At 40.9% G+C, this 27,994-nt stretch overlaps 1 protein-coding gene across 1 annotated transcript; it reads right to left on the minus strand.

Annotated features, from left to right (window-relative positions):
* Positions 1 to 1,089: 1,089 nt before the first annotated feature.
* sh3bp5b (SH3-domain binding protein 5b (BTK-associated)) lies at positions 1,090 to 27,923 on the minus strand. The gene is made up of 9 exons (XM_079561939.1): positions 27,581 to 27,923; positions 26,671 to 26,733; positions 23,384 to 23,512; positions 12,571 to 12,735; positions 12,350 to 12,480; positions 10,778 to 10,820; positions 8,545 to 8,764; positions 7,488 to 7,817; positions 1,090 to 1,645 (listed from the first exon to the last, which is right to left on the minus strand). Exons 1-9 carry the CDS (start codon positions 27,656 to 27,658, stop codon positions 1,422 to 1,424), a joined length of 1,383 nt encoding a protein of 460 aa, XP_079418065.1. The 5' UTR covers positions 27,659 to 27,923; the 3' UTR covers positions 1,090 to 1,421.
* Between the last annotated feature and the right edge of the window lie 71 nt (positions 27,924 to 27,994).

Genomic DNA, 27,994 nt, shown 5'->3' on the forward strand with positions numbered 1-27,994 from the left:
CAAACTTATAACAGTTTGGGGGGAAAAGATACAATCAAAACTCCCATTTGTAAATATGTAGCCTTGTCTGGTATGTAAAGACATTTTTATTATTTAGTTTAACTCCTCCTTTCAGATTATAAGATTATAATAAATGGCCTCTACCCGATTTCTCCCATTCTCGGAGAGTGACAGGAGGAAGTTGAATGTAAACTATAATTTGCTCTCACCTTCTACAAATCACAGTTCTTCATCATGTTTCGAGGTAAACCAACAAATCCCAGCTCACACACTGGTGGGAAAATATACCTGTATCCATTTACAACAAGTAAAATCACTCCGTATCAAGACAAACTGCGCGGCCACAGTGTCGTGTTGTAGCTGCGAAGCTCCGGTGGGTGTCGTTGCCCGTCATTGCCCGGCAGAAGAGGTGGCTGTACTACATAGAGGAACACGGGCTGGGAGTCGCCTGAGAGCTTCTTGGTCACGTAGGACTTAGGCTGGGTACCATTAAATGATCTAGTACGGCATCGAAGAAAAAGTTTAGGTTCTACTGGTTTAGGAAAAACAAAAGTATCGAAAGCAGGTGCAAGTGAAGTTTCATTTCTAATATACTGTATATATATATTTTTTTTTCATTTCTGCCCAATTTTTATTTTATTTTTTACATTTTTGTCTAATGTTTATTCAATTTTCCAATTTTTTTGCCCCAATTTTATCTTATTTTTGCCCCAACTTTTTTTTTTACTAATATTTTCCCTATTTCCCCCATTTTTCCCATTTTCATCCTTTGTTTTTAACCCAATTCATTCAAAAATTCTACCTCATTTAAAACATTTTTACTGAATTTTTCCTCCTTTATTCTGAATTTTCCCCCACATTATTTGGAGATTAACTCGTAAATTTTCAAATCTTCCACACATTGTTTCCCTTTCTAGATGACAAATATTTGAGTCCAAGTATCACTCAGGTATTGGTAGCGAAAACCAAGTATCGTTAAAGTACCGGTATCAAAAGAAATGTAACGGTCCCCCCAGCCCTTACGTAGGACTCTGAGCTCATGGGGAAATCGAGGAGCAAAAACATCGAAAATAATCGGTTCTGCATTCTCCACCATTCATATTTTTTAATAAGACTCACACAATTCTGCTTTTACAACTTAATAAATGTGACAATCAGACTGCACTACGAGAAACAAAAAAAAAAAAACAGGACCTTTTAAGTGTGGACGGTATATTTCAAACCAGTCTTTTCAGGTTCATTAAGTGCACAAATGACTAGTAGCTTTACAAGCCTGAGTGAAAATCCATTTGTTCTTGAAAAACGTCCAGGCGCCTCGTCAAAGGGAACCCCGAGCTCCCAGGAAGTGCGGCCGAGGACATAAGGACATAAGTCACGGCATAGTTTGAGCCAGTGACGTGAAAATGCCCCCAGAATGTTCCTCAGACTCCTTTGACCAGGACCACAGTTTGCCGGGCGGCGGAGTCAGTGTTCTGGGAGCAGTTGTCTGCGTTTTTGTCTGTGCGGGGCCTCCGTAGGTTGAGGAAGCTGAATCGTGCCTCCAGACTGAACGATTTCCTGGCGTTTGCGGTCGCGCCGTTGTTGTTGTTGTTGTTGGCGACCGGAGCGTTGTCCAGAGCGGTCTCGGCTCCCTCGGCCCGGTCGCCTGGAAAAGAGCGAGTGAAGATTATGAGCCATTACGCCATTTTATTGACTCAGTCTATCTTTTCTGTTTTTCTAAAGGAGCGAGATGACTTGGAATCAGATTGTGGTGTGCATAAAGGTCCCAGCCTGGTATGGGTGCAGTGTTGTCAGCGTAAAGGACTTGTTTGGTGGCTGAAGTGTTAGCATAGAAGGGTCGGTTTCCTCTCGGTTCCCAAGGTTTCCCTATCAACCCAAAACTTCAGCTTAATAAATATGACTAAGATCCTGTTTCATGATGAGTCCATAGATGCTGGACTGCTGCTCTGTCCTTTAACCTCTTACCACCCGCCTAAACCAAATGCATTCCGTCCTCTTTGGCTCTTATATAGGCCTGTGTAGCGCCTCATTTGAAAGCTAAGACCCACAAAACTGATCTTTTCCCTCGCATTGTTGCTGTGTTGTGTCACCTTTTTTTCGGGTCACATGTTTTGTTGAATTTTTGTCACATTTTTGTTGAATTTTTTCATTTTTTTGTTGAATTTTTGTCACATTTTTGTTGAATTTTTGTCATTTTTTTGTTGAGTTTTTGTCACATTTTTGTTGATTTTTTGTCATTTTTTTGTTGAGTTTTTGTCACATTTTTGTTGAATTTTTGTCACATTTTTGTTGAATTTCTGTCATTTTTTTGTTGATTTTTTGTCATTTTTTTGTTGAATTTTTGTCACATTTTTGTTGAATTTTTGTCTTTTTTTTGTTGAATTTTTGTCACATTTTTGTTGAATTTTTGTCATTTTTTTGTTGAGTTTTTGTCACATTTTTGTTGATTTTTTGTCACATTTTTGTTGAATTTTTGACACATTTTTGTTGAATTTTTGTCACATTTTTGTTGAATTCTTGTCACATTTTTGTTGAATTTTTGTCACATTTTTGTTGAATTTTTGTCACATTTTTGTTGATTTTCTGTCATTTTTTTGTTGATTTTTTGTCATTTTTTTGTTGAATTTTTGTCATTTTTTTGTTGATTTTTTGTCATTTTTTTGTTGAGTTTTTGTCACATTTTTGTTGATTTTTTGTCATTTTTTTGTTGAGTTTTTGTCACATTTTTGTTGAATTTTTGTCACATTTTTGTTGAATTTTTGTCACATTTTTGTTGATTTTCTGTCATTTTTTTGTTGATTTTTTGTCATTTTTTTGTTGAATTTTTGTCATTTTTTTGTTGAGTTTTTGTCACATTTTTGTTGAATTTTTGTCACATTTTTGTTGAATTTTTGTCACATTTTTGTTGAATTTTTGTCATTTTTTTGTTGAATTTTTGTCACATTTTTGTTGAATTTTTGTCACATTTTTGTTGAATTTTTGTCACATTTTTGTTGAATTTTTGTCACATTTTTGTTGAATTTTTGTCACATTTTTGTTGAATTTTTGTCACATTTTTGTTGAATTTTTGTCACATTTTTGTTGATTTTCTGTCATTTTTTTGTTGATTTTTTGTCATTTTTTTGTTGAATTTTTGTCATTTTTTTGTTGAGTTTTTGTCACATTTTTGTTGAATTTTTGTCACATTTTTGTTGAATTTTTGTCACATTTTTGTTGATTTTCTGTCATTTTTTTGTTGATTTTTTGTCATTTTTTTGTTGAATTTTTGTCACATTCTTGTTGAATTTTTGTCATTGTTTTGTTGAATTTTTGTCACATTTTTGTTGATTTTTTGTCATTTTTTTGTTGAATTTTTGACACATTTTTGTTGAATTTCTGTCACTTTTTTTGCGTTTACATCCTTGTGTTCTTCTAATTTTTTGCGGCTGTTTCGGTGCTTCATCCCCAAGCAGCTTTTTGATTAGGGTAAAGCCAAACTGGATAGAATGGGATCCGTTCAGGTGCGAGTTAAGAGGTTAAAGTGATAGTCTGTAAGATTGCGAAGTGAGGAGAAGGAGAGAGTGAAATGTGAAAGTAAACAATCAAGTTCTTCCCCCATGCTTTCTGTGTCTGGATCAGTGAGTCACTCCTAGTTTACAGAATGAGTGAGGTAAATGATCAAGCTCCTCCCCCCTGTCCTGATTGGACCTGATAGGCCGGTTCACAGGAAAAGCTCGTCTCATTGGTCAAAGTGATGGCCCGGAGATTGAATTTTTGTCACATTTTTGTTGAATTTTTGTCACATGTTTTGTTGAATTTTTGTCACATTTTTGTTGAATTTTTTCATTTTTTTATTGAATTTTTTTCACATTTTTGTTGAATTTTTGTCACATTTTTGTTGAATTTTTGTCACATTTTTGTTGAATTTTTGTCACATTTTTGTTGATTTTCTGTCATTTTTTTGTTGATTTTTTGTCATTTTTTTGTTGAATTTTTGTCATTTTTTTGTTGAGTTTTTGTCACATTTTTGTTGAATTTTTGTCACATTTTTGTTGAATTTTTGTCACATTTTTGTTGATTTTCTGTCATTTTTTTGTTGATTTTTTGTCATTTTTTTGTTGAATTTTTGTCACATTCTTGTTGAATTTTTGTCATTGTTTTGTTGAATTTTTGTCACATTTTTGTTGATTTTTTGTCATTTTTTTGTTGAATTTTTGACACATTTTTGTTGAATTTCTGTCACTTTTTTTGCGTTTACATCCTTGTGTTCTTCTAATTTTTTGCGGCTGTTTCGGTGCTTCATCCCCAAGCAGCTTTTTGATTAGGGTAAAGCCAAACTGGATAGAATGGGATCCGTTCAGGTGCGAGTCAAGAGGTTAAAGTGATAGTCTGTAAAATTGCAAAGTGAGGAGAAGGAGAGAGTGAAATGTGAAAGTAAACAATCAAGTTCTTCCCCCTGCTTACTGTGTCTGGATCAGTGAGTCACTCCTAGTTTACAGAGTGAGTGAGGTAAATGATCAAGCTCCTCCCCCCTGTCCTGATTGGACCTCATAGGCCGGTTCACAGGAAAAGCTCGTCTCATTGGTCAAAGTGATGGCCCGCACAGGGGGGCTTAACCTCTTACCACCTGCCTTAACCAAGCACGTTTTCTCCGGTTCGGCTTTACCCAAATCCAAAAGCTTCTCACCTATAGGCCAACCTCATTTGAAAGCTAAGACCTACAAAACTGAGCTAAACTGATATTTCTCCTTGCGTTGTTGCCGTCACTTTTTACACGTTCGTTTTCATCTCATTTTTGCTTTTTTATTTTTAATTTTTTTTACCTTTTTTGTGCTTTTTCAAGAAGCTTTTAGATTTGGGTAATGCCAAACTGGAGAAAATGAGCTCGCTTCAGTTGGAGGTTACGAGGTTAAGTAATTATTATTTAAAATTACTTACGTTGCGTCAAATTTCATGCCCAGGTGGTCAATTATAAGCAATCTTAACTAATTTTAAATCATTCACACTTACAGACTATCACTTTAAGTATGTGTTTTTGTTTAGTACTTTCTCCTCTACAGTACATTCTAGACTATAGAATGACATACTGCAAATGCCTGAATACTTAAAGTGCACAGGAAATTAGGTCCATCTCATACTATATATATTTTAACTCTATAAATAGTTTTTCATCCATATGCCACGCCCATAACCTTCAACACATTTCAGCTCAGAAACTACATAACAAAAGTTCTATTTATATCTCAAGCAGGTGTTGAACACAAAAGCCAGAGCTGGACCCAGTTACTACAGCAGCTCCGCCCACACAGGCTTTGACTCCAGCAGGTGAGGCACCGCTGTGTGACTAATGATACAGTCTCCAGCACAGGAGCAGGTGGGAGCTGAAACCACATCCATGTGACCTCTGCTAGACTCTTCCCTCAGTAAAAGCACATGTGGATTAATAATAGACGTATCACTGCTTTGTTTAGTCTTTGGATGTAGGGCACGTCAGCTCGGCCTCGTCCGCCTTAACAAAACGGCAACATCAGAGGAGAGAGACATTGCTGCGAGAGCGGGCTTATGTTCTCGCTTGGTGTGGGGTTTATAAAGCTTTAGTGACTAACAGCGCCATTAAAATATTTTTGGGTTTTTGCTTTGTAGTTTCAATTCTGAACACATGTATTATTAACAATAAAGGGCCATTTGCAAATATGACAAAGTAAAAATAGCTTTGAAGACTAAAATAATGCAATATCCATGACCAGTGCCTGTTTAGTTAAGTTGATAATGTGAAAGAAAACATAACAACATATCCCTGATCAAGGCGCTCCAAGGAACAAACAGAACCGATGACATGCTTCATTTATTGCCGTTCATTTGCACCATGTTTTCCCTCCGTGATGTGACATTTCGGGCCTCATGCCCTTCATGAGGCCTGAAACGTCACATACTTATGATGGAAGAAACAAATACAAAAATTGGGAGCTTTCACGGCGGTGCAGACCCTCTCTTTAAATCTCTAATCGTACTTTGGATCCAGCGCGGAGGTTTTACTGCCTTTGGACGTGCGTGCCTGTTTCTTTTTTAGCCAATTCCCTTTTGCGATGTGCCAAAATAATCGTGGACCTTGGGCTACATTAACCGCCACGCGCTGATTAAACTCTCTCCTCTTTGCATCTACAAGGACGGTCAGGTCTGGACAGTAGTTTGGCTGATGGGAGTGTATTTCTCTTAAAGGGGAGGTGATTCCAGCGCCTCCGATAGGGGCCGTGAGTTACTTTCGATAACCTATCCTCAGTTCTCTGAATGTACATGGTTTAAAGCTCATCAGGCTAAATCTCAGGGGTAAGATAAAAGTAACATGTCAGGTGCAGGTTTCAGTTAGTTTTAAATCAGTGTTTCCCAAACTGTGGGTCAAGGAGCTTTTGAGGCTGTTCAGTCGCCTATAGTGGCCACAGAATTTAAAATGAGGTGAGAACTGTCCTTGTACACTGCAAAAAGTAAATATCAAGCATTGGCTTAAATGACTTGAATTGAGGAAATATATCTTGTTTTGAGCGGTTTTCGCTAATTTAGACATTTTTCCTGATCGGACCCAGTTTACTTTGCTTGTTTGAGGACATTTCAGACCAGTTCTAGGGTAAATCTTGCTTGAAATAAGAAAGTAAAATTGCCAATGAGATAAGACCAATTTTCTTTCCCCATTGGCAAAGAAAATGACCTGAAATAAGGACGAAATGTATCGAAACGAGTCAGAAACATCTCAGACCAAGTGAAATAATCTAGGACAAATCCCCAAGAACAATTTACCTAGTCAAAACAACTAAAATGTGGATTATTTTGCTCAAATTGAGATATTTATGCTAATCTAGTTAATTACTTTTAGCAGTGTATGTATATGTATATGTATATGTATATGTATATGTATATATATATATATGTATATGTTATAGATACAGACGGCATAGCTGGAATCGCCCATATATGGTCATTTTTAAAAACAGTTAAGGGGGAAAACAATTTTGAAAAAATGTAAATTTTCTGTAATTATTCAAAAACTACTGTAACAAATGCTGAATTATGAACATAGTTTCTACTAAATAATGATACAAAGACATGGGGAGGAGCAAAGTGGTTCAACAGCCCATAAATACATAAATAACGGAGAATGCTAACTTGATGCTACATGTTAGCATCGGGCTAATGCTAACGGTTAGCTAGCGCTTGCTACAACTGCCGTTTTTTCACTTCTACTGAACAATCTGCTGTGAGAAAATATCCACATGGGCCCGATTTACATTTGACTTTATTTATGTGTGATAAATAAGTTGATATTCAATCAGAAAATGGCAAAAAAGAGTGAAAAATTGTGTTTCTCTAAAGATTCTATTTTCCCCCTCGGCGAAGCCACGCCCCCTTCTATGACGAGATGCCGTCTGTATCTATACTTCTGCCCTGCTCTCTGCGCCCTCTGTTGGTTATCGATTATTTATAGTGATGGACATAACGTTGCCCCAGACTCTCACCTCTCTCCAGGTCGCACTCCGGAGAAGACGCCCCGCTGCACTCACTGCGCGGCCCCAGCACCGGAGAGATCAGGCCGAAGTCCGACAGGGACACTGTGCTGGGCAGGTCCAGACTGCAGGGCCTGGAGGGCGGGGCCGGGGAGGAGGAGGGGCTGCAGGAGTCTGAGGGGGAGGGGGGCGCGGACACGTCGGTGAACGGGCACGTGGACAGCAGCAGGTCCTGGGGGCTGGTGCTGGGGGAGCAGCCCAGGCTGCAGGTGGAGGTGGAGTCTTCCTCTGAGGCCATGGAGCCGCTCACACAGGGCTCATCCTCAAAGCAGTCTGAGGTCACTGAGAGAGAGCAGGAAATGCTTTTAACTATGGAACATCACCACATTCAGAATTGTGTAGGGTTTTGAGCGTTACTAAAGAGAAGGGGAGTTTTAACAAAGCTATTTCCTGTATGTTCAGCTCACTACCATGGCTTCTTCAGTATACTTTCTGGGGTGTGTGGTTTAATATTTTTGTTTTTGTAACTGCCTTCTGACTGTACATACAGATGCCTCCAGAACTGGCCCTGACCTTTGCATTCTGTGGGCTGTGCAGCTCTGACTAAGGACAGGAAAGCAACAGCCTCAACAGGAGAGATAACCTTTACTAAAGCCCTTTATCCCATCAGGAGACATGCAACAGTCACAGTCTATACAGCTCTTTCTAATTCAATTGGAGACCACCAACTACAAGGAAACGATTTGCTTCAGCTATAGAGCGTTGACATCGATTTGTGTGTGAAATCTTTGGTTTGTTCTCAACAAATATTTGAAATGAATCATTGCAGCAGCTTGAGCTCTGACGTGTTTATCAGTCAACAGGAGAGGGGGTGCGGTGATCCGAGGCCAGTATCATTTATGGGACAATTTGGGATCCTTGACAAATGCCAGGATTTTGGAACTGCCCCAAACATCTGGTCACCCTTCATGTTATAGTTAATCCTCTTTGCTGATCATTTGTCTGACCTCAGTTATCAAAAACACACACACACACACAGCTTATCAACAGCTGGGCCGTCCGCACTTACTGGAAATGCCGTCAGACTCCAGTTTGAATCCAGAGAGGTCGTCCCCGGAGACGCTGTCCCCGTCGGCCCCCACCCCTCGTCCCCGGGGCCCGATGGCAGAGCTGCGCCTCCTCTGGTGGATCTCGTCTGAAATCATCTCCAGGTTCCGCAGGGCGCTCTTGTAGTCGGCTTTGGCCTGGGACAGCTGCGCCTGCCGCTCGTCCACCGTCTTCTTCAGGTTCTACGACAGGACGCAAGAAACTGATGTTCAGCGGTGTCTGGTAGACTCGAGCACTGACACAAATTACACATTTATTGAAAGGACTCGAAGGCAGACATTATTCTTCTCTGTCTTTTACATGAAAGTCCAATAGCTGTACAAACATGTTCTACAATGCATGAGGCTCTGTTATTTTAGCTTTGCTCCTCAGTGTTCTCCTAATCAATATTTTCAAGTTTTGTGATTTACTTTTAAAATGATTACAGCTCTTTTAACTTCTTAACTTCCACCTGAACGGATCCCATTTTCTCCAGTTTGGCTTTACCCTGATCAAAAAGCTTCTTGGGGAAAAAAGCACCAAAATAGCCACAAAAAAATGAGAAGAAAACAAGGATGTAAACGCAACAAAAATGTGACAAAAATGTGACAAAAATTCAACAAAAACTCAACAAAAATTCAACAAAAACTCAACAAAAATTCAACAACAATGTAACAAAAATTCAACAAAAATGTGACAAAAATTCAACAAAAATGTGACAAAAATTCAACAAAAATGTGACAAAAATTCAACAAAAATGTGACAAAAATTCAACAAAAATTCAATAAAAAGTGACAAAACATGAAAAAAACATGCAAAAGGTGACACAACACAGCAACAATGCGAGGAAAAAGATCAGTTTTGTGGGTCTTAGCTTTCAAATGAGGTGTTACACAGGCCTATATAATAGCCAAAGAGAGGTTTAGGCGGGTGGTAAGAGGTTAAAAGTTGACATGTCATGGGGCTTGAAAACATACATTAGTTTGGGTGCCTAAGCTTTGGTATTGTACGTTTTTATAATTAGAAATTATGTATTAAATAAAAACTAACTTTCAGTTTCGATTTACGGCACGGTTCGCTGCTTCACTACAGCCTGTCAAAAACAATTGCAGCGCAGAACGGCTCACAACTGATATAATGTTGGATTAATAATGTGGAGGACAGTTAACAATGACGTAATTGTATCCAGGAAGTGCAAAGTGAAGTTCTGAAGAAGGAGGAACAGATCATTTAACAGCTTTGCCCGTGGATGGTTGGTTGACTCAAAGATATTTAAACCGATATTCAGTATTTGCCAACAAAAATATAGACAATTTTACATTTTTTTTACACATTAACTGCCATTTTTTAACCCCTTAACTCCCACCTGAACCGGGCACGTTTTCTCCAGTTTGGCTATACCCCAGTCCAAAAGCTTCTGGAAAAAAGCTGTGAAAATAGCAACAAAACTGAGACGAAAACAATGATGGAAATGTGACAAAAAAGTGAGAAAACATTGCCAAAAAAGTGACGAAAAATTGATGAAAAAGTGGCAAAAATGTCACAAAAATGTCACAAGAAATTGACAAAAAATGGACGAAAAATGACAAAAATATGACCAAAAAATGACCAAAAAAAAATGACAAAAATGTGACAAAATGTGACCAAAAATGACAAAATTATGATAAAAATTTGACCAAAATGTCACAAAAAATGACCAAAAAATTACAAAAATATGATAAAAATGAGACAAAAATGTGACAAAAAATGACCAAAAATTGACCAAAAATTGACCAAAAAATTACAAAAATATGATAAAAAATTGACAAAAATATGACAAAAATGGGATAAAATGTGCTAAAAAAATTACAAAAAAAAAAAAGTTACAAAAATGAGTTGAATACCCAACAAAAAAAATTATGGAAAAAGATCTGATGACGTGAGGAAAAAGATCCTCTCGGTTCAGGCGGGAGTTAAGAAGTTAATCTGACAATTTGAAATGAGGGAAACTTGCATTACGTCTTGTGACTATGAGCAGTCAGAGGACAGAGTACTTTAAAAAACCTGTAAAAAAAATACTTCATATATCGTGAATTCCATAATAAAACTCCTTGTTTAGTCTTTGTGAGGACTTGTATTCAGGGCAAAGGCCAATGGAGAATCATATGTTAATATCAGATTACAAATCAAAGAAATCTCAGTGAATCCACGGTAAAAAGAGGTCATTAATAATTTACCTCTAACTGTAGATAGAACTTGGCCTTCATCTCAAAGTAGGGCCTGTGGAGGAAGAGAGAGACATTATACGACCAAACAGAAGATGAAGCAGAGAGTGATGAAGCAGAGAGGGATGAACCAGAGGCGTCACCATGGCAACGGCAGGATGGATGATGGGATAGAGGGAGACGCAGATAAGGGCATGATGTGGGAAGTGGAAATGAGGCCGAACAGATTAGGGCTATGCACAGCAGCACATACTGTAGATTATAAGAATGCATAAATGATGAAAGTAAAAAGAAGCCTGACGCTGCAGAGTCTGTGCAGATATAAAGCTGCAATGCGGAAACGTTTTAGTGTTGCTACGTCTTAAAGTGGAACTTAACTGTTGTAAAACATAATGTGCTTTCTAGTTAAACTCTGTTACTTTCTTGACTTTAGTGTGAGCTGTCATCCTTCAAAGTAACATAATTGTGAGAGAAGTTCAGTCATTTTAGTCAGAGAGTGAAGCCACATTTGTTTGATATTGATCAAGTTAATTTATTTCCTCTTTGTTTTCCTGGAAGACTAGAGCTGATATTATGATATTTATGTTCTAAACACTTCAAATGTATTATTTTTCAGTATTTTTTTGATTCACACAGGACGCTTGATCCAGTCTTCAAAGTGAAACTCTGCTTTGTATATATATAGGCTATAATACCTACACAGGATGAGGTCTTTCAAAAGTAATATTAAAAGAGGAAGGAAAACAAGACAACTTCCCCTTTAACACCTTAAATAACCTGCGTAGATAACCTGCTCAGTGACATTTTGTTTTCTCCTGAATGGAGAAGCATCAAATGACTTCTCTAAAAGCAATAATATTACAGAGGGTAAAACTTTGCTAACTATGACACAGCAGGTCTCTTCTAAAGGTACATATTAAAGCAGGGATGCCATTGCCCCCAACTCGTAAAAGGCAAGGTCATTTCCATTCGATATAATTGCAGATAGACTCGCTTTTTATTCACAGCATGAAGCTAATCACAATAGTGACCGCTATAAAAAATGAAGGACCATTTGCAGTTTGTTGCAGCAGACGTAGGTTAATGTTTTGGTAGCACGTTTTGACGTCATGGGACTTTGTGCTCCTCGTAAGGAGCCCCGGACGAAACAGCCGCTGACGTGCTGCTCATATCAGACACGGGGAGCTGAGTCATGCACTGCAACAATCACTGTGTTACCCTGCCCTGAACTCAAACACCAGGCAGAAGTCAGACCTCAATGTGGAAACTTAATATGCCTAAATGACTATGTTTTTAAAATCAGACTTTTACCACAGACTTAAACATTTATCAAAGAAAATGTCCCAAAGCAGCACAACTCTGATTTACAGCACTGGGAATGGTCTGTACTTCGGGGCTCACTGTCAGCTCAGAGAGGCGAGCCACGTAAGAATATTCATTTGAACTTTTTGTCAACATTTCCTCATAGTTCTGTTGGCTCGAGAAACACACGAAATTGGCAGGTTTAATAATTCCATAAACGTCTGTTTTTCCGAAAGACAAAAACATAAACAGCCGTGGTTAGCTCCAGCCTTGTTCTCTTACTTGGACTTGCTGATGGTGCGTTTGAGCTTCTTCTCCAGCTGTTTCATCCGACCGATGGCCGCTGTGTATTTGGCCGCTGTCTCTTTGTGCAGCAGCTCACTCCTCGTCTTGGTGTGTTCAGCCTCCATCACCTGAGGTAAACAGGCACATTTTATTGGCATTTTTATTTAAAACTACAGAGAGAAAGTGCAGTGAGTTTGAAAAAGGCAGACAGTCCGTACCCTCTGGGTGGCGTGGTTGAGCATCTCCTGCCAGGCCGAGTCAAACTGCCGGTTGTCCTCCTCCAGCAGCCTCTGCTCGGCCAGGGAGATGGTCTCTTTGGCTGCTCTCAGCACCTCTGTGGACCTCTGAAAGTCCTGTGTGGCTTTCTGAGCCTCCAACTGGGCCTGGGCACACAACAAAGGACAGCAACACTTACATTATATACAACACTAGAGAATTACTGACATAGTGTTTCTGAGCTACTCCTTTACTCTGGATCTGTTTGTGATGAAAGCTTCACTCGTACCCATCTACTATAAAGAGCCAGATGAGGGACAGGATGTGGGTCATAGACCCTTCCACTGTCCACATGATGAGAGCAATCAGAGCCTCATTACAAACTAAACAGATTACCTCTGAGGGTCTAAACACAGGCATTCATGACTGAAGCCTTCATCGCCTTCTAACAGTTCAGAGCTTTATACAGTGGGAAGAAAAAGTAAGTACACCGTTTGGAATTAAATTCAACTGGTCATAAAATGTGGTCTGATCTTCATCAAAATCACAGGAATGATTAAACAGTGTCTGCTTAAACTAATACCACCCAAACATTTACATTATCATATATATATTGGCCATAACATGTAAACATTCACAAGAGAGCGTGGAATAAGTAAGTACACCGCCTGAATCTCACTGAACTGCAGCAGTTTTGTAAAGAGGAATGATCCAAGATTCATCCTGATCGTTGTGAACGTCTGATCTGCAACTACAGAAAAGCAGTTGCTGCTGCAAAAGAAGAGTCAGCCAGATATTTAATACAGGGGTGTACTCACTTATTCACATGCTGTTGTGAATGTCTCAGGTTTTTCTGCAAAATAATTTATTCTGTTGATGACAGCACGTTGTTCAGGCCCTGAGGCAACAAAACAGGCCCACACCATGATGCTCCTGCTCCAGACTTCACAGAGCGAAAAAGGTTTTGATGTTGGTACTGTTCCATTTTTGAGAAGGAGCTCTTGGATGCTCCACAGCACCACTGGACAAATATTCAGTGGACTGATGGACCCAAAGTTGAACACCAGTTTGAACACCAGTGCAAACTAAAAGGCTGTAGTTTACAAACTCTTCACCTTTTGCACCTTTTTCCTGTGGGCAGATTGGCGTGAACATGGGTGTAAATGTCAGACTCAGTGTAAAAATAGAACTCTTTGTGTTAAACCCTTGTGTTTACGTAACACTGTTGATATCGCTGGTCACCGCACACACTCTGGGCAAGTGCTTGGTTTGTGGAATTTGGGGATTCCAACGGATTCCACGGATTTTCGGCTCATCTTACGTTCAATTCAGCGCTGCAGTCTTTACGATCAAGACTGACTCCAAATGATGCACATTTAAGAAGTCAACTTTGCAAATGATAAGTGCGTCAAGTCAGGACACGTGAGGAAGATTTGAGCAGATGCAAAGTTTCGTGGACTTGAACATCGTTGGCCCTTACTTTAGTATTATGCATGGCTTTACATAACATTCACTGCAGGCCTGTCAAAAGCTCTGTAATAAAAGAGGTTTTGCTGCTATTGAGGTGAATCTGAGCGTGTGTAAATACCAAACAAAGACTGGCCCATTTCTGAGGAAGCATCAATACACTGAGCTGGAGTTCAAGACGACTCCACAGCTCTGGACTTCCAGGAAAACAGGACAAATTTTTACCTCTGTTTCAAATCTGGGCAGAAGCTGACAGATCAAAACAGGAGGTATTTTCAGAATTGGGTCAAGCTGTGTTCAAGCAGTGTCCTACTTCTCTCAAAAGCAGAAAAGGAATGGATTGAAGATTATGACTGTGTTTTCTTTCTTGAAATATGCATCATGCCCAAGGCTATTACACATTCAAAGTTGTGGTCAGTCTTCTCTTCAACTTAAAAATCATGTTCGGAGCCACCTGGGTTCCATTGTCATATTGCCTGTCCTCATAAACACAGGCAGAACACGTGAGGTCGCATTTATATTTGCGGGTTTTCCTACAGAAATGCTACGTATCTCCCCGTCTCTTGCTCGGTGCTCGTCGCTGCAGACCTCAGCACATGTCCGCTGTAATGTGATTATGCGTGGCCTCCGCTGTGTCGCGAATGCAGCGTCAAAACAAGTCGAGTCTTGTTGAGATCATGTGTCTTCGCTGCTGCAGCACAGGAGACTTTTTACATGTCTCAATAGCTGAGGTCAGTGAATCTGAAATGTGTCAGCCAAGCCAACATTTAGCAGTGTATGAATGTGTAACGCTTCCATTACATTGTTATTCTTTCGATAAATGTCCAAGAAAGGTTAATTCTACTTTAATTGAATGATCATTGCAACAAACAAATCCATGCTTCTAATTAGTTCATATAAATCATGTAAATCTTCCAAATGATAACGTAGGTATTGAAATCAGAAAGACGAAAATACGACTTTGGCATTGTGTGTCTGCAAGATCGAGATTCTACTCGACGTTGAACTCCCCTCTGCTCTATTTCAGATTGGTTGAGTCCAACGCAGTGGCTGCTGGCGGCTCCACAAGATTGATAGATAAAGGCGGTGCCACTGACTTGCCACAATGATAGCTTTCTGCCTCGTTTAACACCCTCTACTCTGTCCCCGGGCACATCCTTTGGACACAGCATTGGACTCAACTCGTCTGTGATGAGGTAATCACATTAAAGTGATTGTCTGTAAGTTTGCAAAGTGAGGAGAGAGGAAAGTAAACAATCAACCCCCTCCCCTCTTTAACCAGAAAGCCCTTCTTAGTTTGAAAATTAACTTCAAATTCTAAAACAATCCCGCCCAAAAGTGACTTCCTGTTTTGATCCAGCACACCAAAATAAAAGCACACAGCTCGTGTCATTGATTAGTTCAGCAGGTACTCGCAACATTACAAGAATGTAATCAAATACACACATTTTAAGTGTTGTGTCTCTTAATAGTTAGGCAGAAGGAAAACTGAACTAATGAACTGCTGAACAAGTGAATGACATGGTGCTTTTATTTTGGTGAGCTGGATTGAAACAGGAAGTCACTTCTTGGGCGGCGTTGTTATGATTTGAAGTCACGCACAGAGTCAATAGATACAGACGGCATCTCTGGAATCACCCATATATGGTCATTTTTGAAAACAGTTAAGGGAGAAAACAATTTTGAAAAATGTAAATTTTCTCTAATTATTCAAAAACTACTGTAACAAACGCTGAATTATGAATATAGTTTCTACTAAATAATGATACAAAGACATGGGGAGGAGCAAAGTGGTTCAACAGCCCATAAATACATGAATAACGGAGAATGCTAACTTGATGCTACATGTTAGCATCGGGCTAATGCTAACGGTTAGCTAGCGCTTGTTACAACTGCCGTTTTTTCACTTCTACTGAACAATCTGCTGTGAGAAAATATCCATATGGGCCCAATTTACACTTGACTTTATTTATGTGTGATAAATAAGTTGATATTCCACCAGAAAATGGCTAAAAAGAGGGAAAATTGTGTTTCTCTAAAGATTCTATTTTCCCCCTCGGCGAAGCCACGCCCCCTTCTATGACAAGATGCCGTCTGTATCTATTGAGGAGAGCAGGAACTGAATTTTCAAAAGTAACGATCAGGCTCCTCCCCCTCCCCCCTGATTGGACCTGACAGGAAAAGCTTGTCTCATTGGTCAATGCAGGACGATGCTAGACTCTGATTAGTTGCTGAGGTCCAGGAAGATCCAAAAAATAATGGACATATAGAATTATTTAGTTTACATCAAAATGCAAGACCTGGTGGTTGATTTGGCACATTTTATAACATTTGTAAAACACTACCTCTTCCAGGCTATCACTTTAATAATACTGTGTGAGTGTATTGCACACATTCTCAATACAGTCAATTAAACCAACGTGGTGTTTGCATTAAAGGGGGGGGTATTATGCAAAATCGACTTTTTCAAGCTTTACATCATGTTATTATGTCATTCCCTCATTAAAACATGCCTGAAGTGTTGCCTTGGCACATTCACGTATTTTTGAGTAATCTGTAAAAACTCTGATGGCGGCCATTTTAGGGATAGGTTTGCCTGAGTCCTCCTAGGAACGCCCCCACCTCCTGGAGACGCCTCCGAGCTTTCGTCACCAGCCGAGTAACCAACCACTGCTCCTCAGCAGAACCCCCTCCCCACTGATGCCACAGACAGCGTGTGGAGGGGGCGTGTCGGAAAGGCTCAGAGGTTCTTAAAGAGACAGAGGCCTATTTCAAGACATTCACTACAGCCATTTTGAGAGAGCAATTTTATACAAGGCAGTTATTCTAATTTACTGCATTGACAGACCAACAGAAGGTTTGGTCATCATTGTAGTGTGATATAGACTGGTGCTATGTGATTGAAAAAAGCATAATACCCCCTCTTTAAGTGGTTCAGACTTGGCTTCTTATTTCTGACCCACTTTCAAAGCAGTTATCTTCCATCTTCATTGAGTTAGAAACTCACAAAGCAAAATGTCCCTTTTAAATAAAAGGTAAACGACAGATAAATAAAGTCTATTTGGACACTAAAACCGCTGAGTGTGGTTTTTAACCCCTCACAGGCGCTCAATAATCATCTCTCAGCCTCGTGCCCCGTTTTCTCTAATCGTCTGATCTGATTTTTCACGTCCCTGATTCTCTCCTTCCTCCTGCTCCTCCTGCTCTCTGTGCCCATCCATCTCCAGCTACTTCACATCCCATAATAATCCCCCTGTGCCATCTCCCTGCCCCCTCGTGCCCCCGTTTCACCGCTGCAGCAACGCATGAAACTTTCAGAGTCTCAAAGGAGAGGCGAGGAAGTTCAGAGCGCGCTGCAGTTTGGCTTGGCGGGCACTTTGAATTATTTACACCGGCTTTCTTCAGAGCAGTGTGTCTCATCGCGTTAGCGCCGAGAGAAAACGGACTGTGGCTGCAGCAGAAAACAGCATGGGGCCTCTGATAGTCTGCTGATACTGAGAAACGTGCTTATTTCATATGACTCGTTTTCAAAAAGAGGCTGCGTGTTGAGTGTGTGGTCAGAAATAAGCTCTCTGCACATCAGACCAGTCTTTATTTTGTCGACAAATGGGATGTTTTGTCATAGTTTTTGTCAATGCAATTGGCTGACACAAAATTATTCATATTTTATGTATCGTTTTTGCTCTCCATTCTGTTTTGATATATTTAAGTAAACAGTAAGCCTATCTATAAAGAAGTTGAGACCCATGATGCAGAAGAACAAGAGTTAACCTTCTAGACCAGGGGTAGGCAACGTCAGGCCTGGGGGCCACATTCGGCCCTCCAGCATAAAACCTTTGGTCCCCATGAGAATTTTGAAGAAACATTTATTCATAAATCAGAGACCAAATGCGTGAAAAGGATTCTAAAATGTGGAAAATACCAAGGCCGTGGGAACCCAGGGTGCAGAGGGCGCTGCAGCACCCCCCCGGTGGATAGTTTGTGAACTGCAGGCAATATTAACCCCTTAACTCCCACCTGAACCGAGCACATTTTCTCCAGCTTTACCCCAGTCCAAAAGCTTCTGGAAAAAAAGGTGTGAAAATAGCAACAAAACTGAGTTGAAAACAAGGATGAAAATGTGAAAAAAGTGAGAAAAAATTGACCAGAAAGTGACAAAAAATGTATAAAAAAATGACAAAATTTGACAAAAAATTGACAAAAAATTACGGAAAAAGGACGAAAAAGTGATAAGAATTTGACCAAAAAAAAATGGCAACAACAAAAGCGAAGCAGTGCCAACACTGCCCGTTTTTATCCCTGACCTAATTCGACCACTTTAGAGGCAAATGTCATCAATTGGTCGTGCTCTGATCTGATTAACAGTGTCTGTTGTTGAGAAATTCACAGAAATGTTTAGTTCAGGAATAAGGAGAACCAAAGAAGAGTGGCCCCTGTACTGTTTGTATGGAGATGTACGTTTATGTGAGCAGGGATGTCTGAGGTCACAGCGCTGCTTTATAACCGTCTTCAGTCAAGCACATTTTCTCTAGTTCAGCTTTACCCAAATCTAAAAGCGTCTCGACTGGAGCTTACAGCCTATAGGGAGCTGTTATTGTTTATTTCCGCGATTTTCACCGGATGTTTTGTTGACTGGTGGATCTTTTCACAGATGTAATGTTCTGTTTCCCCTCATGGAACCGCCACCTTAACGTGGTGGAGGGGTTTGAGCACCCGAATGATCCTGGGAGCTCTGTTGTCGGGGGCTTTGTGCCCCTGGTAGGGTCTCCCATGGCAAACTGATCCTAGCTGACGGGTCAGACAAAGAGCGGTTCAGAAGCCCCTTATGAGAGAACAGGCCCGGTTAGAACCACCACCTGCAGGACGGGCCATAAGGGGCTGGTGCAATGTGACTCCACGTGGAAGAAAATGGATGGATGGAATGCTGTGTTTGTGAATGATGTTTTGACCCACCATAGAACTATTATTATGTATTTAATATATTCGCATTGCCCTCCAGTGCCTCAAGCGTGACGACACGGCGATCCCCCTCATAGGCCAATGAAACGCCTCATTTGAAAGACGGATCTGAGATTTTTGCTTGTGTTGTCGTCACTTTTGCATCCCTTTTTTGTAATTTTCTTTTTCATCGCTTTTTTGTTTGTCTGTTTTGCTGCGTTTTTGTGTCTCTTTTGATGCCTTTTTTTGGCTGTGTTTTCATCCTCATTTACATCTCGTTTTTGTCGCTATTTTGACACTTTTTTCAAGACACTTTTAAAGTCGAACTGGAGAAAATGTGCTCGGTTAAGATTTTAACCACTCAGTGACAGGGCTGAAACCCTGCAGCCAGTGCCCGAGTGGTCAAGGCGTTTTGATGATCGCACAGACAGACATTCAGCAGGAGGATTAAAGCAAACCAGATGGCCTCTCCTCAGTTATCATCCCTATCAAAATCCATCATTACCACAGACCCCCGCTGTCCGCCTGCCAACAGCGAGCTTCCACTGGAGAGGAACGAGCGTGACTATGCAGAACGGAGTCCAACTCTTTTATGCAACATTCGTAGAAAGAACAATTGGATCATACAGTAGTGTTTGCCAGAGAGTGATCGAATTATGCGATAAATGTTTGGAGCTCAAAGTCGTTTGATGTGATGAGATTTGAGTCGGGTCCAAAAGGCTGAACCAGCGGAGTGTCCCGACTGCAGGACATGATGGGACACAGAGGGGACGTGTCTGTATCAACAAACAGGCTCCAGCTAACACAATATGGACGACGGCTTTAAAGCCCATGGAAAACAGAAAACACAGGGGGAGGGCTCCAGGCAAACAGTTTTTGAAGGTTCATTGTGGTTTAAGTTAAGCTCCTGCCTGAAATAACCTGAGGGCAGAAGTCAAAAAGAAAAGCTAAAAATGGAAGTAATTATAATTACACGTATTTTCTTTCTCTCTGAAGTAAGCCGTGAAGACGGTGGCAGACAGTGCAGCTTTGAGGTTATTTTCAGTTTTTAGAAGGCTGCAAACTGCATTAACAGCTTCTGTGTCTAATTGTGTTAAGGAGAATTACGTACAAGACACAAACAGCCTCAAAACATTAGAAGAAAATCCAGAGCTGCCAAGCATTCAGACGAGCAGTTCTGACTTTCAACAATTTACTGAACAAACCAGGAAAGTCTTTAAAAGAGGACAGGTCTTTCACTTGAAAATAATTAAGAGAGATTTATGACTGACGTGCACAGTCCAATTTTGCTCAATGTCCAAGGATGTGGGTAAAGAATTTATCCTATTAACTGAAACTTACCCAAGGATGAGTCAAATCAATGGGAACCTTGGTGTTTTTTCTCACTCCTCACCAGATATTGTATTCATTACATTTAAGCAGGAAAGTTCTACTGAGATTTCAGTCTCTTGCAGGTGAGTCCTGGCCCTAGAGGGGAACCTATTTAGGCGACACCCTGGCACAGCGGTTAGCGCTGCTGCTTCACAGAAGGGTCAAGGCTCAACTTTGTTATTGTCCCGAAGGAAATTATAATGCAGCAGGTGTCCACACATGATACAGTAAACAACAATTGTATTTAGAACAAAGATCATACAGTCGCAGCCATCATCAGTCCGGCTCTGAACAGCTGAGAGCCAATCAGCATCAAATGGCCGAAGGTGCTGCAGCTTCCTTGCTCAGCGACATAAAAGCATTTATCTTAGCAATAAAGCAATAAAAGAGGCCCTGGCCCGACGGGTTCCCATCCAGGGCATTCTCTGTGCAGAGGGCAGCAAGTTAAACTCCTTAAAGAGCGGATGGTCCAGAGACTCCATTATCTGTTGGGCTTTACGTACAACACTTTGGCTGCACCAATGCTTTACCTGTTACTCTGACCAACCTCGTCAGACGATGTTTGTCGGTCACAGAAAAAGCGCCAAACCAAGACACAAAACAAAATGTTTGCCAGAACTGGGCCTTTGTGTGTGGAGTTTCTCCCCATGTCTCGGTTCCCTACGGGCACTCCAGTTTCCCCTCCCACTAAAAACATGTACAATAGGCCAGGCTGTATGAGAGTGTGCTTGCCTGTGTGAGTGAGTGCTGGTTGGAGGGGCCAATGGCACAGATTGATCACTAATACCCCAGGGGCGGCTGTGGCTACAATAAGTGTAAGCCATTATTACTATTATTACAATTGCACATGTTTTTATTGGTAGGGGAAACCACAACATCTGGAGGAAGCCTACACAGACACGGGGAGAACATGCAAACTCCAGACAGAAAGGCCCGGTTGCGCTGAGGTGAGAACGCACAATCATAGCAACACTTTTATGTGATCAATGGCTAAAACAGATTATCTCAACTGTGCAAAGACCATTAAAAAAGGAAGTGATCCAAGCGGACAAGATGCAGGTGTCACAGAGATTAAAAGCATCAGTCATATGTCCTTATTCTCAGTTCCTTTGGGCAAAATTACAATATTCAAACTGGAAAGAAAAACAACACATCCAGAAACACTGAAAAACGGCCTTCAGAACATAATAGCAAACCCTGGCACATTATATGTTATATGTAACTGTAAATCAAGTTAAATACCAAAACACTTCTGAGGAACATTTTGATGTGCTGTCATTTACAGTTTCTCAACTGGACCATTGTTACACAAGGTGGAAATTCAATTCAATGTAATCATTGTTTAGCAAGGTCTGAAGGAGGAAGTCACTGCTCAATGTACCTTTGCTCAACGCCACAATCCACACAAGCCTTATTCATTCTGTAGCTAGAGCTGTTCTCCAAGCAACATTAAAGTCCCAGACCTGAATTCCCCATTCTTGAATTTAAACTGTTTGCCCCAACGCGTTTCTAACCCTCCACATTATTCGTCCTGTACTTTTTGTATACTATGTTGCAGCTGTGTGGTCTAATCTGAACACGCAGGTGGATACTACTTCCCCTTTGAACCCAGCACAAAGGAGGAACTGAGGCTGAAAGAGTCGTTTGGTCTGATCTCCTTTAACGTAACAGGAATCAATGAGTCGTTTAATCGGAATGGGAGGACCGGTCTGAGCTTTCAAATCAAGCACTGGTCTATAGGCTGTGAACAAAAAGGCGATGATGAAGCAACAAGAAAGCCACTAAAAAGTAACAAATGCAACAAAAATGTGCAAAATCGTGACATAAACGCGGCGACAGCGTGACAAAAAGTTCCCATCACTTTTGTCGGTCTTAGCTTTCAAATTTCAAATACATTGGCCTCTAGGCTGTGAGCTCCAGTCGAGAAGCTTCTAGATTTGGGTAAAACTGAACTGAAGAGAATGTGCTCGGTTCAGAGGTGAAAACTAATGGCAAATCCATTTGTAACTGCAATACTCAGACAAATTGCAGATATTGCGCCGTGTGCCACAGGTGGATATCTTCCCCCTGGTGTCTCTGGCCAGAAAACCACAATTGCAACTTGACTGCCACCAGACCAGAGGCACCAATACACACTAATAGAATCACAAAGAAGAAGCTAACAGGCTAACAGGCAAAGCTAACTGCGGGCTAGCACTATTTAAACAGTATTTACAGCCAAGTTTGAGTAAAATGTATTTCCATTGTGTAGTTGGGTGTACAATATCCCTCTGTCCCTTTGTCTTTTCTGTCAGCGTAGTATTTACTCTCACGGACAATTAGTAAGTTAAAAAAATCGCAGCTTGCTACGACACCTGCAGTTGCGCTTATGGCCTCTAGGGGCATGAGTTACTTAGTGCTGCTTTAAAGGGGGGTATTATGCAAAATCGAGTTTTTCAAGCTTTACATCATGTTATTATGTCATTCCCTCATTAAAAACATGCCTGAAGTGTTGCCTTTGCACATTCACGTATTTTTGAGTACTGATGCCACAGACAGCGTGTGGAGGGGGCGTGTCGGAAAGGCTCAGAGGTTCTTAAAGAGACAGAGGCCTATTTCAAGACATTCACTACAGCCATTTTGAGAGAGCAATTTTATACAAGGCAGTTATTCTAATTTACTGCATTTACAGACCAACAGAAGGTTTGGTCATCATTGTAGTGTGATATAGACTGGTGCTATGTGACTGAAAAAAGCATCATACCCCCTCTTTAAAACAAACACAAAAACTAAATCTGTGTATGTATTATTCATATTCATATTTGTTCTTAAGATTTGCAAACATTTCATCAAACAGAAGAAAGAGAATTGGACAAAACTGGCAACATTTGAGCAAGAAATGTGGTAAGCTTCAGTCCAGACTGAATATGTTTTAGAGTAGACCATAACTTTGCAATTTCAATGAACTTCTACAGTAAAAAATGATGGGCAATGTCATGATTTTCCAGAGCCAGTTTGAATTTAATGTTTTTTTTTATGCATCCCCTCCCCTCCCCTCACCTGTCTGGCCAGTCTGCGGGCTTCCCAGTAGGGCTTGGACTCCTCCACGGCCTTACCGATCTTCTTCACCAGCTCGTCCAGCTTCACCGTGGCCTCCACCAGCACCGAGCGGAACTTCTGACGCGCATCCTGGACAAGCAAGACACGGCAGTGAACAAAACTGTCACTAAAAAACGTAAACAGTCTCAGATGTTTTGATGCAGGTGCAGGGTAAAAACAGAAAGGCGGGAAACCTGAGGGGCCTCCATAGACCATGAACCTCCTTTAAAGAAAAAACACTACGATCAAAAAGTTATGACCTTTTAGAATCACCCTTTAATTGGAATTTCTAGAACATTGTAAAACAGGAAAGTGGGTTGTGTTGTGGTTGTTCAAAGGGCATGTTTTATGTTTCTAACCTCGAACTCCTTGTTACTTCACAGTTAGCAACAGCACAGTGAAAATAACAGTCGTTTTTCACAAATGCAACAATTGAATTTGTTTGTTTTTATTTGACCTAATCTTAAACATGTATAATTTTTCAGTCAGATTACGTCACTAAATGTAATTCAGCCTTTTACTCAGTACTTACATAGTACTTTCTGCAAATACCTTCCTCCTCAAGGATGAGTAAAACGATTTTAAAGCAACAGTTCTGTCTATCCCGGGGCTTGAGTCACTACATTGTTCCTTGATTCATTTGCACACAATTGGATTATCTCTGTATTAGATAAACAGGAGTCAGCACTGTCTTCAATACAGTCTGACCTGCTAACGTTCGCTCATCAGAATGAACAACCAAACAACTGTCAGCAGCAGCAGCAGCAGCAGCAGCAATGTAACCAAACAGAGCAGCCACATCATCAAGGACTGAGATCAAGTTGGAACTGATATGAAAGTCCGTGATTTTCTTTCTGGGCTGCCAAAAGATTAAAACTTGCAGCTCAAAAATAGCCACTGAGATCAGGACGTACCATGCCTAAACGACAGTCTATGAGATTCTCTAATAGCGACCGTTCTTTCGTTCTTAATTGTGCCGCCCTAAATGATAGAATGTGTCAGAGAAAACTGAGATCTAAAAATGATATTTAAGAAAATATAAGTGAGCTGAACGCGTGTTCCAGAATCATTTCTCAGCCCTGGACTTTGATCAGTTGGTGACCTAGGAATAAAACTGGGTTATGACCAATGCTGTTGTGTAATGTGACGCCTAGCACGTCATATTACACAACAGCAACACAAGAGACTGGTCTGCTTCTTGCCACATTTTGATTGATCTTGGTATTTATGCTATTTAAAGACAGTTGACCATTAACCCCTTAACTCCCACCTGAACCGAGCACATTTTCTCCAGTTTGGCTTTACCCCCGGTCCAAAAGCTTCTGGAAAAAAAGCTGTGAAAATAGCAATAAAACTGAGACGAAAACAATGATGGAAACGTGACAAAGAAGTGAGAAAACATTGACAAAAAAAGTGACAAAAAATGTATGAAAAAGTGGCAAAAATGTCACAAGGAATTGACAAAAAAATGACGAAAAATGACAAAAATGTGACAAAAAAATAACAAAAATTGGATAAAAAATGTACAAAAAATGACAAAAAAGTGACGAAAAAATGACAAAAAAGTGACAAAAAATGTGACAAAAAATGACAAAAATGTGACAAAAAATACAAAAATGTGAAACAAATTTGACAAAAAAATTACAACAAATTGACAAAAAAATTACACAAAAATGACAAAAAAATTACAAAAAATTGACAAAAATTTGATTAAAAAATGACCAAAAATGACAAAAATGTGACAAAAAATGACCAAAAAATGACCAAAAAATGACCAAAAAATGACCAAAAAGTTACAAAAATGAGTTGAATACCCAACAAAAAAATGATGGAAAAAAAATCTGATGACGTGAGGAAAAAGATCCTCTCGGTTCAGGCGGGAGTTAAGAGGTTAATAAACCATTTATAAGACAACAGTGTAACAAAGTCTCATGTTATGAAGCATATTCTTGCAAACGGTTAACCTCAAAAGACTGTACAGTATAAATACAGATAAGGCAACTCGACCTGAAAAAGGGCTAGGAGACGTGATCATACTCGTCAAGGATGGACTTAGCTCCACTTTTGAATCTTCAAAACATGTGGATAAAGCATGGGGTGAGCTAAGGTAAGGTTATTGGAGCGACAGTGGCTCAGGTGGTCGAGCGGGTTGTCTCATGACGGGAAGGTTGGCAGTTCACATCTCGCCTGTGTGAATTCTGTGTGTTAGTGAATGGATGGTTGTTGTTTATGATGCAGATGTGAACGCTCAGACGTGGCTCTACACCAAAACAAAGTCACACACTGGTTCCAAACCTGGGGCCAGTCTGGTTTGAATAGTGAAAGATCCACAAACATGACTAAAGAGGTGCACAAGTGAAATTTAAATACATTTTGTGCAAAGTGCAAACACATTTACAGCACCTCCAGGGCCAGCGTGGCACCTGGAGTGGCTTCTCGATCCCACGGTGCCCCATGCTCCCAATAGAGCACGCCCCTGCGAGGGTCATGGTCAGCCTGGCTATACAGACTGGAGTTACTAATTCAACAATACGTGTGAACTTATGGTGTCTGCACTCTTTATGCTTTAACAGAGATGGAGACCGTAGAGACCCCAGATCAGATCCTACAGCCGCTTAGTGACCTCTGTTCTCTTCAGTGTTCGCGTCCTCTGAACCTAACCCCTCATGTTCTGGTCAAAAAAAAAAAAATCACTTTAGAGAGTAAACCTCAGACCTTTGTCCTGTCTTCAAGCAAAACTGGCCCAGTCAGCATCCAATAAAGTTGGCTATGCACAACAACCCCTAGAAATTCCTCTGCAGATATTGTGTCACGCTAAACTTGATTATCCATTTAATGTGGTTGTTTACAAAGGCTCAGAACAAGCAGTGTTATTCAGACACTTAGGGAGATATCTTCTACAACACGGTTTAATTCGGTGCAATATCAATATTGCACAAACACAGCCCATATTTAGGTCAAAGTGAAAAAAAGAGCTGAAAATGAAAAAAGTACAGCTGTAAGTCCTGTAGTTGACATGGTTCTTATAAACCCACAGCTATGCAGCAGCATTAAAAAGATGTTCACATACAATAATAAGTGTAGCAACTAAAACAACATTGCATGAAAAAGTGCTCATCCATCTCGCCACAGGAGCTCAGGGAGACACTGTAGCTCCAGTCCCAGCCAGACTCAGAGCACACGTCTTTGTAAAGAATAGGCATGTGTGACATAATGGAGGACATTACAATGTGAGTGCACAGACTGACCTCCAGCTCGATCTCACATCTGTTGATGTCGTCAGTGGATTGGTTGAGTTTCTCCAGCTCGCCCTGAAGAGAAGGAGTGCATTCAAAAGTGAGGAGAAAAGTACAAGGGAATGGGAGGAAGACGTCTCAAAGGCATTTGTGTCAGAGTTAAAACAGCCTGGCGATGCTACGATTGTACAAGTCCTGGACGTGGCTCAGACGGTAGAACGGGCCGTCTAATGCGTGGAGGTTGATGGAAGTTCAAATCCCAGGTTTCAGGTGTACACTGTCATTGAGACCTTGAGCAAGACACTTCACCCAAATGCCTGCAGTGTCTGTGTGCATTGATGTATGAAGAGTGTGACTGGGCGAGTGGCTCCATGATGGAAATGTGCTTTGAGTGGCAAATGTCACTGGGAAAAACATATATAAAAATATACCATTAAAATATATAAAATGTATAAAATATACCATTTCCCATTAAATGAGAAAAGCTGTGAAGGTCCCACAATGCCACACAAACATACTGTTCATTACTTGACAGGTTTATATTAACATTTGGGTAAGTGTGGAAGTGTGACCTTGGTCAGATCCAAACACTGTGTTCCTCTTATGGCTTTGTTCTTGAAGATCAGCAGCAGGTGAGGCAGCAGCCCCTCATTGTGCTGCTTCAGCAGAGTTGTTTCTGTGGTGCATGTTTGAACAGGGCAGGCTGCTGTGCCCTTCAGCATCACATTATGGACTGTGTGAAAGGAGCGTCTATGACATATGTCTTTAGTTAAAATGAACTAACTCTAGATTTGCAATGTTTGAAATAAATTACTGATCGCACTTTAATTCAATGAGTCACAAACTGATCTGCACTTTGATGCCCACAAAGTCCCTTTGTGACCCGAGCCGTGGTCAAAAGTAAAAAGCAGAAGACCTGCACCTGTATCCTGGGGTCCACCTCCTCCTCCTCGTACTCCGGCTCGTCCTCGGAGCGCTGTCCCTGATCTGCGAGCTCCATCGCGGCTGAAGGACAGATGTGAGCGCGGTGAACAAAGGCGCACGGACAGGTCTGTGGTCAAACAGGCGATACACGGAGCCTCGATCACGGTCCGCCCCGCGGGCTACATGCGGTCCGCCGGCGGAACCACGGCTGTGTCCTTCCCCGGAGTGGAGCGGCTGTAGTCCGCTCTGTGCGCTCCTTCTCCCCCGTGGTGCCTCCGCCTTCTGAGCTGAGACTGAGGAGAGACACGGCGGTGGGAAAGAGCGGCTCACCCCCGCGACGAGAAGGGAACACCCCCCGCCCCCACGGCCCCCACGGCCCCCACGGCCCGGGAGAGAAGCAGCGTCATCAGGC

This window comes from Gobius niger, assembly GCF_951799975.1.
Source record: "Gobius niger genome assembly, chromosome: 8".
Classification (NCBI taxonomy): domain Eukaryota; kingdom Metazoa; phylum Chordata; class Actinopteri; order Gobiiformes; family Gobiidae; genus Gobius; species Gobius niger.